Here is a 19,766-nt window from a genome sequence, read left to right as displayed (position 1 = left end):
CTTGGACTCCTCAGCATCATTAAGGATTGTGGAAGTGTCTCTGCAGAGCCTGGCTCGCCTCTAAAGTTCCTGAACCTTTGGAAAGTGCGTCACTGTGAGTCGGCTCTTTTATTGCACCTGGAACGATCACGCAGGAACTAAACTGCGGTCCTGCTTCATCCGGTAGAATTGCAAGTTTAGCTCCTAAAAAGGTTCTTGGTCCCCTGGGAAAAGTGCTTCAGGCGGAAATGCAAAAGACATTATATAATATTCACAATGAAACATTACTATATTAATATGGAAGGTCCCCTTTAAATCAGTGCAAACGTGCAAAGGTGAGCTGAACATTTCTGTTTTCACAGTAAAAGACACAAACTTTGATCATTTCACAGTTTTTTATGAATCACTGTGATGAACATATTTATAAAGTACATAAGGTAACACAACTACCTTGTGAAGAAACTACCTTGTGTTACTTGTGATTTTCCATTACATTAGTTTGATGTTCTCACTTGAAGGTATGCAACGTCCCAGCTGTAGATTCTGAATGTTCAAAATGTTTCTGTTTACAATACAACTGCCTACAATTTTGAGACTCTGAAATGTTCATTAAAGCTGGAAAGACGATGATATAATAGTACAAACTGAACATTAAAATGAGAAATATTGTCTGACCATTTTACCTTTTAGCTGCTTTGTAACTCTTACACGAGTATGCAATTCTGTAAAACTATAACGTCTCTCTTCATGTTTAATCACAGCCACAGTTGTTCCCTGGTGCTGGGTGGAAAGCATCACACATGGTGGCTGCGTTACTGTAAGTTATTGTGCAGTATTGCACGAGACATTAGCCTTCTTTAGTTCATTATTTTGGACAGTTGTGTGTTTGTCATTAATTTAAGCTTAAAGGAGGTAAAGTGGTATGACACTCGCCGCAGAGCCAGCATATTGCAGTCAGACTACAAATATTGCACATTGTTAATACATTGTGTTCTTCTTGACGTACACGTGCGGCAGTCTTTGGTTGTTTGCTTCTTCATCCCTGCTTCACCACGGTAGTCCAGTCGCTGGGTGTGCGTCCGTACTGGAAAAGAACAAAGGTCATGAACAGGTTACAGATTCCTCCAGGGCCCGAGCAGTAAGTAAAAAAAGAAACTCATGTCGCTAAGCACTAAACTTCTCTCGCCCGCCGCTGCTTAATTGCGAGCAAAACACAAATCAAAAAATGAAATCAAATATCCGTGAGCAAATCTGCAAACTCAGCCACCGACAGAAGACAACACAACAGAGCAAAGGAACTATAATAAAAATCAAAACAAAATGTTCCCCAATCCGTGACAGCCGCAGAGACAAATCCAATTATTTGTGTCTCATGTTGCAAATTTGTTCTAATGGTCGAAGTGAGAAAGTAAATAAACGCCTGCGAAGGGGAAACAAAAGAATGTGATTTCTAATTAACTTGAAAGAGGAACAGCAGGGCGACTTAGTAAACCCATCTTTCATCTGCTGCCTCAGACCACTCGTTTGTTTGTTGCACAATGTTGTCTTCAAGAGGGGCGCAAGGAGGAGTGTGTATGGGGGGATAACACTGCACGGCTTCCCTCCAAATGAAATGTCAACAGATTTAACAGCACTGCGGAAGGAGCGCAGCGTTTTCCAGCATTTTGTGGATTTTATTGTTCATTAAGCTTCACTGCTGCACCCCCCCCCTTCCCCCCAACAACAAATCTTCTTCCTACTCCTCCTCTCTCACTTGTTCGAGGCTTCATTTGCAGCATCTTGTCTTTGAAGATCACAAAAGGCTGAGGCAATAATTGGGTTTGTGCAATTACAGCGAGCTTAATGAGAGAATTCAGGAGTTTGTCTTGCCCCTATCTCCAACTCTCCACACTCCACCATTAGGCCGGCAACTCTCCCTCTCTCCCTCTCTCTCCTGCTCTCCCCCTCTCTGAAGCTCGACGAAGGAAGATGTTATCGGATACAAAGATGCGGTTAACGCATTTATAACACACATCATGCACGCACACGAGGCCTGGATGATGGAGAGAGCACATAGGATGCAGCGCAGAAAGTAAACAGAGCAAGAGAAGCAAAGCAAAAGAAAAGAGGACACAAGTCAATCAACTAATCAAAGTGTTTAGATCAGAAAGATTTAAAAATGAAAACCTAAGGCTGCTCACATCCTTTAGACGTGGGAGCCTGCAGGTCGTCTCGTGTAGATCCAGTCAAAGTTTATGATTCATAATCAGCTTTTTGTCAAAGCATAGACAAACTGACATTTAACTCTGCAACAGGAATATTTGTGAAAACACCTGTAAACCAGAAACTCCAAATCTCTTTGTTCAGTTTCATTCACAAACTATCTGTTCATTGAGATTCACTGACTTCAGTTCAGTCACAGGTTATAAGCATTCAGATCCTTTCACTGAGTAAAAGCACAAATACAACAATGTTGTTGTGTTGTGGAGCAGAAGTATGAAGTAGCATCAAATTAAGCTTCTGTGCAACAGTGTTATTACACCATGATTGTGTGTGTGGAGGTAAACAATGTAATTTACTCACTAGTAACGGGAGCCACATTTTTTCAGTGATTTTATTGATTCATTACTTAGTTTATCAGTGTGTTGATGTATCAGCTCCACAGCTAAACAGAGACTTGATGAGCTAAAGAAGTCATTAATGGAGTCTCTTTCTAGTTTCAGAAGTAGGAAGATTATTAGGTTTCACCTCTTGTCCGTTTTCTTAACAATGTATCTTAAAACGTTACAGATTTGGCTGAAGTTTGGTAGACAGACAAGACTTCCCTTAAGGATGTGTGTGTGTGTGAGCGTACGCTATGGTGAAGGTGACCTGAAGGAAAATGGAAAAAGGTTTAGTTGTGTGTATGTGTGGCGAGATAAGAATTGGTTTGTATTGTTATTAGTTCTGAAAAAGCAGAAAGATTTGGTGTCCGCTGCACCAAGACGTCTCATAGTGATCTGAACCATTTGTGGGCTTTTCCCAGAACAAGTGAGAAAATAAGGATCACATTTAAGCTCATACCCCGACTAATACTAGGCTCATTACACAGCACAATAACTGAAAGTCAGCGATACATAACGCGCTCATTAACACAAATTAAGCCTTCAGCAAAGAGCATTATGAATCTGTTTAAACCTGCAGCACTGTGTAGAGGTGGCTTGTTAGAGGCCTTGTACAATATTACCCCGTCATTACTCATTACCTAATAAGATATTTAACTTATTATTTACTTGCAGGCAACATAATGCATGCAATGGGTGGGCAGTGAATGAGGACCGGTAGTGGTTTGTTACAAAAACAACAACTTAATACTTTTATCTCATTGAGTTACATAATAACCGTTCAGATAACAGTCCACTAATGCAATAATGGAGATGCAAGATAAGTTAATATTTGGAGCAAATATTTGTTTTTGTTATTTGCTTTCCATATTTTCTATTTATTCAACGTTTCTATTCATTTGACTTTTTTTTTATTATCTTTGGTTATGTGAGCACGACGTGGCAAAGTATAAATGTTCTGGGTATTATCATTTAGTACTAAACCTCCTGCCATCTTTTATTTTGTAGGATGCTGTTTCAATGCTTATTCAAAGTTACTTATTACTACATGGAAATAGAGTCCTGAGGTGACAGGAGAGTAAAGAACACAGATGCTCAAACCAGCTGTTACTGAGCTGCAGGAAACATCTGTTGGATGTGTGTGTGTGTGTGTGTGTGTGTGTGTGTGTGTGTGTGTGTGTGTGTGTGTGTGTGTGTGTGTGTGTGTGTGTGTGTGTGTGCGTCTGTGCATCCACCAACCTGTATATCCCTGAGTTCCTTTGCTATCCGTGAAGTCAACTGTGAGTTTATATCCTCGCAGGGCACGTGCAACTTCTACAACACACAAAAACACACAATGTTAATAATTTAATCGGCTCTGTGTTAAATCATGAGAACATTTTACAACATATTAAGTAAACATATTAAAATATTCAATCAAGAAGCCGCAGGGTTCTGACATGTGCTCACAAGAGACCCAGAGCCTCAGTCTTCAACGCAGCTTCTAAAAGTTTTTTAACTATTCAAAAATAACTCAAATGCACTTCTTTCAAGTGGAAAATGTAATCAAATAAAAACAGCAAAACATTTTTAAAGTGCAACTGAAATAAAAGGAGGCTCAAGAGACAAGTTCAACTTCCTTTAAAAAGGCACAATGAGTAGGATTTTCCTTAAAAACATACAAACATACAAAAACAATCCCTCGCAGTCATCACTTATGACCTACTAGAAGTGTGTGACGGTGTTTGTATCTGCAGTTTCTTACTTTGCTGTGTTCGGGACGTTTCTGAGAGTCAACCTCTATAACAACGTAGTGACCAGGTGCCAGATTGTAATCACGCATCCAAGAGGAAGCTACAAAAAGTGCAGAAATTAGTTGTTTGTCTTACCTCTCCCTGGTAAACAATGTGTCCAATGGGACAGACCATGGAGGCAGTACCGGAGCCAAACATCGCTTTGACTCGCTGCTGCTTCAGAGCGTGGCACAGCTGGCTCATGGTCAGGTAGCGCTCCGTCACCTTAAATTCCCCCTGCGCACAAAAGAGATCAGAAGGACCAGAGGAAATGTAAGGACAAATTTGGAATATTAATCCATGCATGTTGACCTTTATGGTTTTTGTCTTCCTCACCCATTTCCTGGTTAGTTGCAGGATGCTCTGTCGGGTGATACCTGGGAGTATGATGCCGTCCAGAGGTGGAGTTGCAAGTTCCTCCTCTGAAAAACAATTCAAACAAAACAAAACCTAATAAATGTTAAGGCAAAGCGGAAAAACTTGATTACTGGAGGTGTTAGTGTTAGTAGATGTCAAATTTGCAGTTCAACTAACCTCCATCCTCATTGATCCAGAACAGGAAGACGTTCATGGTGCCTGCCTCAGTGATCTGGTGGTCTTCTCCGTACAGCCACAGCACCTGCTCACACCCACCATCCACTGCTTCATAATGGGCCGACAAAGAACATCCGTAATTCCTGCAGAAATCCAAAGCAACGAACAATTGCAATTACTTTAGTGCCTGCAGCTCTGCATGCTGCAAGTTCTATTAGTGTGTTTTTAATGGAGCAGGACTGTGAAAAGCTGGATTGTTCTGCACCTTCCACAACCATAGATGAGTGCAATGGTTGAGTATCAGGGAATAAAAACTAAAACCTGCATACAGTAGGCGTTAACCCACCCTCCCATCTTGCAGTCTCCAGTTCCTCCTTTCCAGGCCCGTGTGACCTTTGGGTCGGCCCACAGGGACAGGCCCTCTTCCTCATTATTGAAGTAAGAGCCCACTTGACACAAGATCACATACAGCAAGGCTGCGGCCGGCTTCTTTACTCCCAGAGAGGCCTACCATGAACACATAGCAATGTATTTTAAATGTAATTTCAATAAAAATAATAAACCTGGTCAACAACAACATCTTAAACTATGCTAGCAAAGAGACAGTGCAAGAGTAAATATGTAATCAATAATAATCAAAGCGTGTTATTTGTAATATTTTATTTATTTTCTCCCTTATGTATGTTTTGTTTTGTATATAAATGAAAAAGGATTATTAGTATTGTAGCGCCTCACTATCCTACTCACCCCAGTGCCAATGAATGTTGGTCTGATGTATAGACTGCCTGAGTGAGGAACCCAGTGCCGCTCAATCTCCACCAGTCGCTTGATACACTCCAGAAACTCTGACGGATCAAAGGCCTGGACGAGGGAGGAAGGTGGAGAAGGTGTAGGTCGAGTGGGAGAACAGAAAAGACGAGACATGACCAGAGGGTAGCTGTGGCACTTAGATGAAATATCAGAAGTAACAGCTGTTTGTTCATCACCGTCACCTCCATTCATCCATCCATTCAGTCCTCACATACATCTTACAGGGAGACAAGCTCTCTGAGCAGAGTTGATCATGCGGTTCATGTTGAGCATCGGTCTGAAGAGACGCAGCTGTTTGTCCTCCCCACAGTACGTCTTCAAGCCTTCAAACACCTGGTGACAAGACAACAGGAGATCAGGTTCTTTCAAGAAAATTCCTCCAAAAATCAAGAACTCTTCAGAGACTAAACTCCGCTAGGAAACTAGTAAATTATTAGAAGTTACAGGCCCGTAAAGTGTTACAGGTTTACTTACCAAAATGAAGGTGCAAAAATATATTGTGCAAGTTGTTCACCTTCATATTTACTTTATCTTTGCAGTAACTAGTTAGATCTTTTTGTGTTTTGAATATGCTGAAACCCTCATCCAGACTTGTATTTGGCCCTATCCTGATTAAACTCTGTGCCCTGCAGTAAGTCAGTCACAGGAGACGGCATATCAAATCTATTTTACCTGAAGAAAAGGCCCATCAAAGTTTGAATGCTTCCTGGTGAAGTTACCTGTATGCCGTAGTGAAGTGACGGACAGGCCGGGTGGAGCGACAGGTTCCCAAAGGGCTTGATGAGCGGAGCCCGCCAGCCCTCGCTCTCACTCCACTCAATGGTCAACATGTGGTCAGTGAAGACGGTCCCGAAGGCAAACTCGTCCGGTTTGGTCTTTAGAGTGGAGGACCGTTCAATCACCAGGTCATCTGCCTGGTTACAGAACAGCAGAGAAACTAGTGCCATTAAATGAAAGGTACGTGTAACTTTGAGTAACTCAACGTTCTCCATTCTGGAAAGACAGACAAATGTTTTCCCTAAGGAGCTGGTACACAATAAAAGACCATCAACTTGTTGCATGTTATTCCAATTCTTTTCCAATCCGTATTGGCCAGCAGGGGGTGCTGCAACACTGACTGTGTCACTAATTCAAAAATTGCCTCAAACTCATGAGCCACAGTCCACCTCTCAGTGACCATACTGCTGCAAAACACACACCAGGATCCAGTGAGTCCATTATGTCCCCACACGGCCTTAATGGTGCTGCAGAAACAGCAGGTCCTTTCTGCTCACCTGGCAGAGTGGACAGGTCATGTACTAAAGTGGATTCATTGTTGGCTGCAGGTTCGAAAGTCTTCAAAGAAACACAACTTCCTGTTCTGCCATTCAGTTACTTATCTGTTCCAATTGACTTGGATTAGACTCTTTATCTCCTCCCTCTTGGTACGGAAGGTTTCTTGCACCATAATCCGAGATTACAGTATTGCAAAGTGGCGGACAACCACAGTACACCGTGTAAAACTGGTCAGAGTATCTCACTTTGACTACTGTACTTTATTTTTTCTTATTGTCTCATGCCCATATACTTTGTTTCATTGTTTAATGTTCCTTTTGTTTGTGTCTTCTCTGCTAATGTTTATCTACATTTTCCAACCTGTGTGTGTTTGTCTGCACATGTCCACCATAATCTCTACCTGAGTCTGCTGCTCATGCATACAGGGTCGGAAAACAAGCAAAGCTCCAGCTACTTAGCGTGAGCTGGGAAAGTGGATTCTGCTGAGCAGGCTGCACCGGGAGGAAGAGGAGGACGAGTACAGTGCACACTGGTCGTGTCTTTCCCCTAAAACATGGTGACAACACAGACGTTATTCTGTTTTAAAAAAAAGTAGAGCTAAATTAAAACGCCCTAAAGCTTGCTCAGGTTGGCCTTTCCTTTGGATTAGTTTTTCATGTGTTCATTGACACAATAAGAACTTTGTTGGATGACTGTGGGTCTCAAGGCTTTGCAGTGCTGCTCATGGCAACATAAGGACAAGAAGCAGAGCTGGAATATCTTCTATGTGGAGCAACAGGGGGTATTTTTAAGTGTCGGGAGCCAAGGAATCATCAAGATGGTGCAGCTGGAGCAGCTACTGAGGGTAGGTGCTCTCAAACCATAATGACATTTAGACAGCAGCATTTAGTGACATATTGATGCACAATAGCACACCATCACTGGACAAACCAAACAGACACAATACATTTGAATAATGTGTGTCAATACCTTGAAGCTTGACATGCTGTTTTCAGCCATTGAGATGGTGGAAATGTTCCCTGGAAAAACAAATGTTGACAATATATTGTGTGCAAACAAACTCAGAAACATGTATTCATAAAGAAAGAAACTGTACAACTAAACTAATATGTCTTTATGTGGCTTTGCATAAAGAAGGTGTTACAGAACAGGTATAACCTGGTGATGTTTGAGCAATACAACTTGAGATCGTGTTCCTAAATTCAATAATATTATATAATAATATTTTCTAACAGCCTCATATTGCAAACCTATAACCATTAAGAAAAATCTATAGAACTGCTAGAGAGACTTTATGAACTGTCTTTTGAGAACTGAGTATTGTACATTTTTGTATTTCTCTAAGGAAAACAATACAAATTCAGCTCAAGGTGGAAGTGAGACTTTCTTTAATCTGAAAATCATTACATCTCTTGGGTTATGGTGTTTCTCTTCACTTGGTATAATGAAAGCCATATTGTATACTTTATCAAAAAATATCATTATTTGAACAGAAGAGATGTAGACATACGGTCAACAATAGAATAAAAGTAATAAAACTGGACTGGTGCATGAAATATCTTTTTTAATGCAGGTGATATATAATTAATGTATCACTGTCTTTTATAAACTACATAAGGCGTTACACGTAGGCTGAGTGGTGACACTGCATGATACAGTTTAAGTCCCACGTGTCAGAAAGCATCAGTCATTTTGCTTTTAATATAAACTATTAATATCGTAAATTTACCCTTTCTGCCAGATTAAAGAACAACCTATGTTTACACCAATGTGTACCCCCAACATTCACGAACATGTAATCCAGGAGTTAGTGTTGTAGGGTAAATTACCTGCAGAGACGTCTGACCCAGAGGCTGCTGTGTAGGAAGGTAAACCGGCACCTTCACTTCTAACCTGTTTACTGCTCAGGTTGTATGCACGAGACCAAACATGCAAATTAACCCAATTAGTGTTTCAACCTCCCTAACATGGTGACACTGACAAGCGACCTGCGTGGCTCAATATTATTACCCCTCCGTCTAATGTGCAGCTTTTTTTTTTTTTTTTATTGTTTTTTAGTTTACAGATTGCAATATGGAACTTTATCCGAGTGTGGTGGGGAGTCGGCTGGTTGTAAGAGACACTAAAAATGGTTTGGACTATGCGTAGGGAAAAAACATTTATAAATGATTGGACTTTTAAAAATGCATAATACCATAAATATAAAGTTGTCCCGAACTTTAGCCTTTTATACTAGGTGCTATACCCCCTTCGAGCCGCAGGGAGGGGGTGCTGGCTCATTTTTAGAGTCGTAAACACCCACTTCATTTCTTTACTCTTTCTGTCTCGAGCGCTCAGCTTCTAACTACCTGGGCGCGTGCTCTCTGTGTGAGTCTCGACAGTTGGACATACATTTCGTTGGATCTTTGCTCCTACAAGTTTAACGAGGTAACCAACACATATATCCTGCATGCCAAAGGCTATTTGAGAGAGTAACACAACAGGTGTTATTTGTTTTTAGACTTGATTGCCAGGTACACGTGTTTGTATGGAGATACGTTTGCGTTAGCGTTACCTGTCGGAATCTTCTTAGAGTCTAAAGCTTTTAATACTTTAGTATTGCTTTGGTAAAGAATGGCTTACTCTACAAATATACTGTAATTAAATTATTGTGATATACAGATTACATTTGTATTTCTGCTGGATCATACCGTTTCTGACCCTCTACACCACCATGGGGATCATCAAACTTTTCATATGGATTGCTGTTTGTTTTGTGTCTACACTATATGTCTGGTTTTGTTTGTCTGCTCTCCCTCTCATTGTTTTTGCTGTTTTTATCTCCTGTATTTTGTACGGTGTCCTTGGGTGTCTTGAAAGGCGCCTCCAAATCAAATGTATTATTATTATTATTATTATTATTATTATTATTTCAACTGTAGGGAAAATTAGATATTTAGTGAAACAAATGCACATTTCCTAAGCAAACTCTTGAATTCATTATCTGGTTTGCGCACCTGCAGCCTGAGTAAGTGAGGCTCTGAATTTTATCTGATGGATGGATCTTTTCAGGATTGAAAAATCTGAAACCTTGTGCATGGTTTGCATGAACATACATTTAGTTTGGTCTCATTTTATTAAGCTGTGTTTACAGAGGTTATAATTGTATTACCCTTTGTTCAGTCTTTGCCTGCTTTACAGTTCTTAACACAAGAATCTGTGATCACCAAAGAGTCGCTAATGAATACTATTTGGCATTGGATAGCTTGTATCATCACATAACTGTGATTTACTCATATTGGTGTCAACTATTCTCTGTATGGACTTTAATAGTGTCTCTGCACTGTAGAGCTACCTGCTCATGTTCTGCCTCTAACCTTGGAGTTAGTCCAACCAAAGCAGTTCTTTATAGAGACTGAATGTGCAGGTTTATATCCAGTACATCATGTTACGCTGTGCATCTTTTCATCTACCAGCAGAATAACCATGTTTTTCTCAATTTCTTTAAATTTCTATGTTCTGTTGTGTCTAGACTAGAGCTTCAACGATTAGTCGATTTGACAGAAAATGAATAAACAATTTAATAATGGATTAATTGTTAGGAGTTCTTTCATGCATACATGGAAGAAAGTGCTGTTTTAAGTGTCATGTGTGGACATTTCCTGCTTTTCTGTTTATCATATTTAACTGACTATCTTTGGGGTTTGGAATGACAAGACATTAACTTGTTTAGTTGTTTTAAAGACCAATTGATTAAGCTAGAAAATAATAAATGATAATAATCGTCCGTTGCAGCCCGACTTGAACTAATATTTCCTGCTTCTCTCTCCTCAGACTTCAGCCTCTCCTCTAGCCAGGAAGCCTGCCCTGCAGCCCTGCCCTCCGCAGCATGGACTATTACACGCCCCATCCCAATCGCCGCCACAACCCTGTGGACAGCATCTGCCGCAAACTGCAGACCATTCAGTGGCGCGGTGATCGAGAGCCCAATTCACCTTTCCAAATTCCCAAACTCTCCTCCAGCAATTACGACAGTCCGCAGAGTGGCCTCGGGCATAACCTGGAAACCATCCTGAAGAAAAGGACCCCCCACAGAGACCAGGGGGAGAGGGGGAAGGGGAGAGGGATGGGCACTGCAGCAGCTTCCCAGAGGAGCAGCCTGGGTTCCACCCCAGCATGCAAACCCTCCACTCCAACTAACGTCACGTACACTGTCACTAGCACTCTGGGTGAGAGGAGAGGGGCGGATGGGAGTGATTTAAGACAAGTTAAGACCTGGCAGAGTTATTGTTCGACGCCCACAGGCCAGTCCAAAGAGTCCCCTTACTTTACATTCACACGAGGACCCCAGTCGGTGCAGCCCGAGAGCAGGAGCCCACCCCTGTGTCGTACCTTCATCCCAAACCAGAGCACCCTCTCCTACAACCTCAATTTCAGCTCAGCGGACACAGGGAACTCCACAGGGTGTGAGCTGCCCTACCCGGCTCTGGTTGTGAAAAGACTGTCCATGGGAGATGGAGGTAAGAGGCAACGGCTGCTGGTCAGCGGGGATGTACAGGTCATCGTAGCAGCGTACACAAAACAGATTAAGTTGAGGGTGAAAGTTCATCCTTGACCTTGGAAACAGTAGTTTGGCAAAAATGCTTAATTTCTAGAGCTTTCAGCCATCTCCCATGGTGTTCAGTTTTCACTCGAAGCACTGGAAAATCCCAAATTCTAGTAGATTTTAACCTCTAGCTTCTTTGTTTTACTTAAAAAATAATAATAATTTCAATTTTGTGCTTGCATGATCCCAAATTTAAATTGTAATTTAATCAACACAGCTTGAAAAAACAGAAGAAGAAGAACAAGGGTTAATGGGAAGTGGCTGGTTATTAGACGTAACTTTGTAACAGATCACACTGTATCAGTTGTTGCTGTGTCTTTACAGAAAATGCGTCATGTGCTTCGCTAGAGACAACTCAACACACTGTGTGTGTGTGTGTGTGTGTGTTTGATTTTCCTGCTCAGGCTCATCCGTGGCCTCTGAACACAAGAAGGAGAATATGGCAGAAATCAGCCTCATCTGTGAGGAGAATTTGCTCGATACCATCTTCCATGCCTGTGACACGCAGCGTCGAGGTACGCCCACACAAACAGTCACTAACATTTGTATTTCAGTCTTTCATTAAGATAAATACGGCAGCTTAATGACAGATATAACTTGTCATTGAGTATAGGTTTTCTGTGTCGAGGGGGGAAGTAATCTCAATTCACACAGTATCAGCATTGTCTGTCTTCTCAGACAAAGAAAGAATATAATCAAATAGAAATAATTGTGTAGTTATTGGTCAGTTAAAACTACACAGTCCACAGTTTAGACTTCTGTTGTGATATCTAGGTGTGTGTGTGTGTGTGTGTGTGTGTGTGTGTGTGTGTGTGTGTGTGTGTGTGTGTGTGTGTGTGTGTGTGTGTGTGTGTGTGTGTGTGTGTGTGTGTGTGTGTGACGGTGGTCTTCCAGGTAAAGTGTTCGTGTCTCACATCGTGGACTACCTGCGGTACACCACCAGCCGCGGCTCAGAAGACAGTGGACTGGAGAACCTTTGCAACATGCTCGATCCAGAACACAAAGACGTCTCCATCGACCTGGATACGTACCACGCCGTCATGAAGGAGTGGATTGATGACTGCCGCGACACTGGGTACTGTGACGCAGACATTAGGAATTAAGGGCTTTATTTCAAAATATTGATATTGATGCATGCAATCTTTTTTTAAGAAATGGGACATTTTGGGAAGGGTAACTTTCGTGATTAAACATCTGAAGTCAAGCTTTGTTTGCAAGTATTCATCCAGCTACAGCGAGACCCTGAGTCACATCCAGCAGTACTGTTCTGTAGCTGCTGCACATGCTGTGTGACACTTAAACATCTTTTTAGGCTGTCAATAGAGAATCAGTATTGGATTAATTGTTGGATAAGTTGAAGAAGACTTTTCAGAAATTTCAAAATGTAACTTAAAAGTGTGAGAACTGGCCGTTTAAGAGATGAAGAGTTTAAAGGTGAAGCCGTGGAAAACAAAGTTATTGGTTCTTTTTTTTGTGAAACAAAAAGCTAGATTCCTTTTTTTTGTGCAATTATGAAGCTAAATGTGCTCCATCTTTGCTCTTTCCTTCTACACGTTTGTAGGTTAAAGAGTTTCACCTCTTTAACGTGGCATGAGAAGGCAAAGACAGCTTGCACCATCTCTAGCAGTCCTGTGCTTTCCTTTTTTAGCGTCAGAGAAAGGCTCTGTTTGAGTTAAGTAAGTAGATATTGTGTAGGTGGGTTATGCATCAGATGAAAGCTTACTGGTGAGAATGATTCCCCCGTAGTTCCCGCTGTGAGCATCTCCTTTTAACACGCTGTCCTTCGTCTCAGGAGCAGTTCTCTGGTCTAGTGCTATGACTCAGATGGATACAAAATTGAAGGTCGACATATCTGCATTTTAGCCACTATGTTCCGGTGTTTAAAAGTGTCCTGATGTGCTGTAAATAAAGCGGAAAACTTCATACTGTGAAGGGCTGCAACTGCTACGATAGAGGTTCAATGTTGGTGATGATTCATCTTGTTGTCCCTGCGTTAATTGTGGGTGAGTTGTGCTTTTATGGATCGAGGGCTCTTGTTAGTGCTCACTGTGCCAGGCATCAAGTAGTAAACAGTTCAACACATCTTTCAAACATGTTTTCAGGAGTCCAAATGCAACAGCGTAGTGCATGACTGCCCAATCCTATAAAAAGATTTAGCTGTTTTCTTTCTCTGCATCTCAAAGGGAAGAGACAACCGATGACGTCACTCAGGAGGACGCCGTCAAACTCAGAGACAGCCTGTCTGGTAAGTGTGCAGATGGCTTCATATTCAACACGCATCTGATTCTGATGACGTCTGGATCTTAAATAATTTGTGTGTGTTTTGGATCCGTGTGTGTGTTTTAGCCAAGAGGTCCATGTTGCTCAATATGACCTCAGGAAGCTTGGAGGCCTTTGGAGGGGAGGCGTCCAGAGCAGAATTGTAAGTGATGTGTGTGTGTGTGTGTGAATAGGCAATAACCTTTTATTTATATGTACGACCACCCACGCCTGCCCTGATCTGTAAAGCTAAATAACATCAGCCTATATGGAGGGGTTATATTGTGATTTGTCACTGTAGACATTGTGTTCTGTGTGCATGTTGGTCAGGTGGTTTCCTGTCTATGTGTAACAATAGACCTATCTTTGCACTGATGCACCTGCAGTAACTTATAGACTTAGTACATGTTAATTGTTAGGCCTACTATCTGTTGCCTTATTTTATTTACTTAAGTGATTAGATCATTCCAGGCTTGCAGTAATGCCACTACTGCAAAACATATTGCATTTGAGAAGCAAACCTGAAACTCCTTCTAATAATCCACTCAACAAAAATATTGTGATTTTCCAGAAGATACGACATTTAGACTTTTGCTGAAAAATATAACTCTGTGAATGAAGTTTCAAGCATAAATTGCACACAGTCCCTTTTACAGTTTAGAGACACACACATCCTTCCTGCTTCTGTGTGGTGGCCACAGCTGTTTAATAAAGGCAAAGAAAAGGAGCACCTATTCTGCATTTATATGGACTGTGGGGCTGAAAGCGGATGTTTTTATGCAAAAGTGTGAGAGTTAGCAACACTGAAGGACAGCGCTCAGACGGGGTGTGATTCAGGAAGCAGCACCCTACTCTGGTGTGCCCAATTTAACCCATTCTATACATGTGTGTTTGTTTCTCTCCTCAGCGAGACTTCAGAGCTGGTTTATTGTGTTGCCGACCTTCAGATGAGCAACCAAAAGCTTGAGGATGAGGTGAGGAAGCTGAAGCAGGTGGTCGAGGGCATGGAGGACAGCAACCAGAAGCTGGCAGAGGAGAACGAGGAGCTACGCTATCAGGCCAGAGTGTAAGATGTACTTGCATGCAAATGCACAACATGGATTTATTGTAGCTGTAGCTGTGCTTTATTGACTTCCATCTGTTTGTCTTCTCGCACAGTAACCAGCAGCTGGCCCAGAAGGAGAAGATGCTGAAGGACGAGGTGGAGGAGATGAAGGCCACTCTGAGCTGCACGGAAGAAGGCAGAGCTCGCGCCTCCGCACTCAGCAAACATGTGGTAAGTCAAAGTCAGGGAGCACTAAGAGGATCTATTAATATGCATTTTGCTTGCATGCTTTAGTTCATACAGATGTCATGTGTTTTGTTACAAGGGTTCCAGCAACTGAACTGCTTTGCAGACCAATAGTTAAGGCATCAGCTGTTGTTGATCCCTTTAGGATGAAAAAGGAACATGCTTGGTGTTCAATGTAGCATGTTCTGCTTGTACCATTCAGTTTGTTTGGCACCATTACAAACATTATGCAAGCTTTGAACCAGGTCCAGTGTCTCATCCACAGTTGGCTCATTACATTGAAAATTACAATATAAATGTGGTTTCTTTCTAACGTACAAGTAAAGCTTTCAGAATGAAATGGAACAGAAGATTTGGGACTGAGAAAACATTATTTGTTTTTGTTTTCAGGAGAGAGAGAACCAGAGTCTCAATGCCAGGATTGCGTCTCTTCAGGAAGAGGTACTTCTGTCCAAAGAGAAGTTTAGTCAGAGGAGTACAATCAATAAGTGGCTTCACAGTGAATCAGGAATACTCACCCTATCATAGTTAGCTTACAGAGAGTATTTTGATAAAAGGATGCGACCAGCTGCCCCAACTCCCCTTTGATGTCTCCCCAGAACTTCAAGGTCACCATGGAGGTGGACGAGCTTCAGAGGAGAATAAAGGACCTGTGTGACATTAACACTGACCTTCAGGTACCTTTTTATTGTCTGTCCAGGATAACTTGTGGATTATTACATCTGTACTGTGCCTCTCTTATTCCTCTGTGTCATTCTCTTATTCCCCCCCCTCTTTCGGCAGTATTGTATCAGCCTTCACGTTGTAAAACTGTCCAACGTGCTACCATTGTACTGCGCTTTCTTTGTGTTTCTTATGTAACTTAAGTTCCTTGTTTATAGCTGCAAATCCACTCTTTTGATGCAGTCGTAAGTGAAAAGGAAGCTGTGATACTAGAGGTCAGTGCATTTTTATGTTTTATCCATTTTACTGCCGCTGAAGATCTATTTGTGGCACTTCTGATCATTCTACACAACATTATCCCTTATAGCAACGAAATCCCTTCAGCATGTGTTGTTGCTGTTCGTTAACATTTATAATGATACAATTTCTGGGGGTGAAGGGAAGTTATTCTTGTGCTCTTCACTGTTTCTCTGCACTACTGAAACTGATGTGTTGTTTGCCATCCTTTTACAGAGGAGCAGACAGATAAACGAGCTGAAGTCAGCGGTGGAGGAATACTCCTCCATCACAGAGGTCAGTGTGTTGAACTCCACATTTTATTATTTCAGTTTCTGCACATCAATAATCCCTCTAGTGTCTTTTTGATGCTCTTTCTTTGCAGTGTCGAGTGTGTTGGTTCTATTATCAGCATGTGCGTCATTGGCATTTTGACCGACTGTGGGAAATTAAACATCTGCTGTCTGTCCACACACGGGTCCTGCAGTGGGCTGATTTGTTCTAGTGGAGAACTAGTGACTAGTTAACCTTTAATAACTAACGGGATGTACTGAGTCATGTTGGCTTCTCTGTTGATTCCAGCTGCTGAGGGCACACAAGAGCAAGCTGGAGAACCAGATGCAGATGATGCTCCCAGACATGTCTGGGTAAGTGAAACCAGAATAACCTGGGAGTGAAGGGTCTGAGGGGTTTATGGTTGAGGGATTACTAATGAAGTAGCCATCTTTAGAGAAACCCTCTAAGCCTTAAAAGCTTTAAAATATTTGCACGTTCTGGTCTGTAACTTTAGGAAAGAGTTGTCCACGTTTTCTAATGAATGTCTTTGTTTGTAACTTGTTTGCATCCTGTCGGTCGCAGGGCTGGTCTGTCCTTGTCGGTGGCCTACAGGTTGAACCAGAGCAGCTCAGGATCCCTGCAGACAGAACTGGCTCTGGCACAGTCACCACTGGAGGTCAGCACTCCCTTACTCTGTCTGTCTGGCTTTGTCTTTTCTGCACTCTGGTCTTTTTATTTCTGACAGAATTCATGGCGGGTGCATCTCTCATCTTCCGTGTAGCAGCCAAATTGATGCACGTATAAGATTCAAACCAACAGACACGGCTAGTTTTACAATGTTATGTAAAGTCAGTTTATAATGCTGGCGTTCTGAGAAGTGTTTGCCTTCAGGCAGGTGATCTCTAAAGAATTTCCTTCAACAAGCTTTAGGGCTTCTTACAAATTGCACACACAATACTAAGCACTGTCTGAACATTAGATGCAGTTCTTCACATTCTGTTTACTTGTCACAGTCCAGCCTCTTTGCTATAATTAGACTGATTGTAACCGTTTTAAATCTCTTTTGCTCATTTGTGTTACTATCTCGTGCAGGCCCTCCATGGGACTGACCATTTATCCACCACTATGAGCTTTGTCTCCCCACTGGATGAGACGCTGGACAGGGAGGTGTTGATGATGCTGCAGGGACCCAACCCTGAACACATGGCTCAGGAGTTCAAGAGCCTGCTGAGTAAACTGGTAACTAAATGTGATTAAATGTGTGTGAAGCTCTGGCTTGCACTCAAGCATCTGTAAAACAATCCCATCCTGTAAGAAGTGTTTCTATGTTATGTTTGACCTGCAGACTGGTGTCACTGTAAATGTCACTCTGTATGCAAAAAAAAGCTTTTTTTTAAAGTTCAACTTGAATCTTTAATTATTAACCTCTTTTACAAGTCATTTAAATGTTTTCTTGGACCAGAATATGGAACTTTCCAAACTTAACTTTAATAGTCAAATTCAATTACTATCATGCATAACTAGTTTTTATTTCTAACGACATGCTTCCTCTTTATGTATCTCAGAAAAGGGATTTCAGAGAAGAAACTGCCTCCATCTTATCTACAGCGAGAGGTCTGCTGGACGACCGCGCACAGCCAGCGGGCAACGCAGACGCCTCTCTCCAGGTCAGATACACGGTTACATTCTGTCAGCCTATCTACAGAACTTGATGTGAGCTTCACAGTGCACTGCATTGTTGGTACATTCCTATGTTTGCATTTGGGTTGATTTCAGAACTGAAAATGGCTTTTTTTTCTTCTTAGTACTTTAAAAAAAAAGTATGTATGAATCATGAAATGATGTGTTGTGATCTCCATCTCCCTCTACCTGTGGCACTCATTTATATCTATCCTATCTTTCTTTCCTTCCTTCCCACCCACTTTCTCTCCTCTTTAGAAATGTCTCACTTATATAACTCCAACAGGCCCCATCCAAGCAGTGTTAGTCAGTGTGTTGTACCATGAACACAACCCACTCCCCTCCTCCCTCACTCCAACTTTCTCTCTCTCTCTCTCTCTCTCTCTCTCTCGCTCTCTCGCTCTCTCGCTCTCTCTCTCTCTCTCTCTCTCTCTCTCTCCCCCCTCCTGCATTGTTGCCACTCTGCATTCATTAGCCACGTACTGCCATACAGCAGTAAACATAGCAAATGAAACAGAAATCATTAGCGAAGCAGAGCTGAACCAGTTCAACTCTGTCTTCTGTTGGTGCTTCGCTGTGCCGGCTGACATGGAAACATTTTACTTCAGTTAGGTGTCACAACTTTTTGGAAGCGTAGAAGACACCGAGCTGTTCAGGCCGTGCAGGCTGACTCTCTGACTTGTCTTCCCACAGAAGGTGCAGGCCGAGCTGGACGCGAGGAGGGCAGACTGGGCCTTCAGCCTGGACCAGCTGGCCCAGTACACAGACTCGCTGGAGAAAGAGCTGATCAAAATGGCCAGTAACATGAGGAGGTCCCGCACTGAGATCCTGCACCTCTCAGTCAGGTGAGCAAAGCTTAGTTGTCTGTGGATGTTAAAATCAGTGGGCAGTCAGGAATGTGTGAGCTGCTGATGTTTGAGAACTTGGTATGAGAGCAGAAGAAAGTGAAGTACCAGGGGAAGATGGATCCTGTGCTGGCTAATGATAGACGACTTGACTCTAAGGTAGGAAATCATTTCTTTAAGGAGGAGTTGCTCTCGTGCTGTAGTGATCTCATTGGTTGAATTAAACCCCTGTAGGTAGAGCTAAAGAATTCCCTTTCTGGCTAAGTAAGGTAATACGGACGCCACTGAAGAATTGGTGAGGAACCAAAGAGCTGATTAAATCTAGCAGTGTAATTACTAACTTAAAGAAGCTATCAAGGTTAGCTGGTTAGCTTAGCTGACCTTCCATGTTCTTACAAGCTGCCTCTATAAGCTGGTTAGGTGGTCTGTGGCGCTTCCAGGATCTTAAGTGCCACATGGTCCTGAACAGGGCTGCAGCTAACTATTTACTTTTTAAATATTGATTAATCAGAAAATAGTGAAAACTGTCCATCCTCTCCAAGATGTCTTTTAATATCTTGCTTGTTCAGTCCAAAACCAAAATATATTCGCTTAACTATGATTATAAAACGGAAAGAAGCAGGAAATCTCCACATTTGAGACGCTGAAAACCTTTTGCATGAAAAGTTACTTTAATGATTAAGTTGCAGATTATTTGACTAATTGTTACTGAGAAGATCTAAAGAGGATTTTATGTAACTAATATAGTTATTTCTGCCAGTAGAGTAGATTATAAAGCCATATGTCTAAATGAACCGCACACTTGATGTCAGACTTCTGGGTATCTCTGCTCTCCAGTCTCAGTTGGCCAGTCAGTTGTGCTGAGTTGGGGAAAGACCTGTCAATCATCCTGACCTCAATGACCCCGAAGGGCCCGCCTCACTAGGTATGGGTCTGAGC

General features: G+C 42.0%; 2 protein-coding genes across 12 annotated transcripts in view; one reads left to right on the top strand and one right to left on the bottom strand.

Annotated features, from left to right (window-relative positions):
- Window positions 1-355: 355 nt before the first annotated feature.
- bcat1 (branched chain amino-acid transaminase 1, cytosolic) lies at window positions 356-9,229 on the bottom strand. Of its 3 annotated transcripts, none has more exons than XM_029462377.1 (11): window positions 8,782-9,229; window positions 7,922-7,937; window positions 6,397-6,591; window positions 5,900-6,010; window positions 5,615-5,728; window positions 5,214-5,374; window positions 4,868-5,010; window positions 4,670-4,755; window positions 4,430-4,570; window positions 3,801-3,875; window positions 356-1,063 (listed from the first exon to the last, which is right to left on the bottom strand). In XM_029462377.1, the coding sequence occupies exons 2-11, from the start codon at window positions 7,934-7,936 to the stop codon at window positions 1,016-1,018; spliced, it is 1,089 nt and encodes a 362-aa protein (XP_029318237.1). In that variant the 5' UTR covers window position 7,937; window positions 8,782-9,229; the 3' UTR covers window positions 356-1,015. The 3 variants fall into 3 exon arrangements, with proteins under 3 accessions (XP_029318237.1, XP_029318236.1, XP_029318238.1); XM_029462376.1 differs by having other exon boundaries at window positions 7,922-7,971; window positions 8,782-9,223; XM_029462378.1 differs by having other exon boundaries at window positions 6,397-6,614; window positions 7,922-7,971; window positions 8,782-9,222.
- Window positions 9,230-9,239: 10 nt separating this feature from the next.
- Window positions 9,240-19,766, top strand: part of lrmp (lymphoid-restricted membrane protein) — a 28,496-nt gene continuing 17,969 nt past the window's right edge. For 8 of the 9 annotated variants that reach the window (XM_029462365.1, XM_029462366.1, XM_029462373.1 and 5 more), the window contains exons 1-16: window positions 10,821-11,451; window positions 11,942-12,052; window positions 12,432-12,612; window positions 13,721-13,782; window positions 13,884-13,959; window positions 14,704-14,862; window positions 14,955-15,072; window positions 15,478-15,528; window positions 15,687-15,764; window positions 15,969-16,025; window positions 16,264-16,323; window positions 16,609-16,673; window positions 16,885-16,978; window positions 17,395-17,541; window positions 17,868-17,969; window positions 18,676-18,827. In XM_029462365.1, the coding sequence (XP_029318225.1) occupies window positions 10,821-11,451; window positions 11,942-12,052; window positions 12,432-12,612; window positions 13,721-13,782; window positions 13,884-13,959; window positions 14,704-14,862; window positions 14,955-15,072; window positions 15,478-15,528; window positions 15,687-15,764; window positions 15,969-16,025; window positions 16,264-16,323; window positions 16,609-16,673; window positions 16,885-16,978; window positions 17,395-17,541; window positions 17,868-17,969; window positions 18,676-18,827 (2,144 nt within the window). Of the gene's footprint in view, window positions 9,380-10,765; window positions 11,452-11,941; window positions 12,053-12,431; window positions 12,613-13,720; window positions 13,783-13,883; window positions 13,960-14,703; window positions 14,863-14,954; window positions 15,073-15,477; window positions 15,529-15,686; window positions 15,765-15,968; window positions 16,026-16,263; window positions 16,324-16,608; window positions 16,674-16,884; window positions 16,979-17,394; window positions 17,542-17,867; window positions 17,970-18,675; window positions 18,828-19,766 lie in introns of those variants that run through there. The other variant, XM_029462364.1, reaches the window with a different exon arrangement.

The sequence above is a fragment of the Cottoperca gobio genome, chromosome 23 (genome assembly GCF_900634415.1).
Source record: "Cottoperca gobio chromosome 23, fCotGob3.1, whole genome shotgun sequence".
Taxonomy (NCBI): domain Eukaryota; kingdom Metazoa; phylum Chordata; class Actinopteri; order Perciformes; family Bovichtidae; genus Cottoperca; species Cottoperca gobio.
This window is presented reverse-complemented; position numbering and strand designations above follow the sequence as displayed.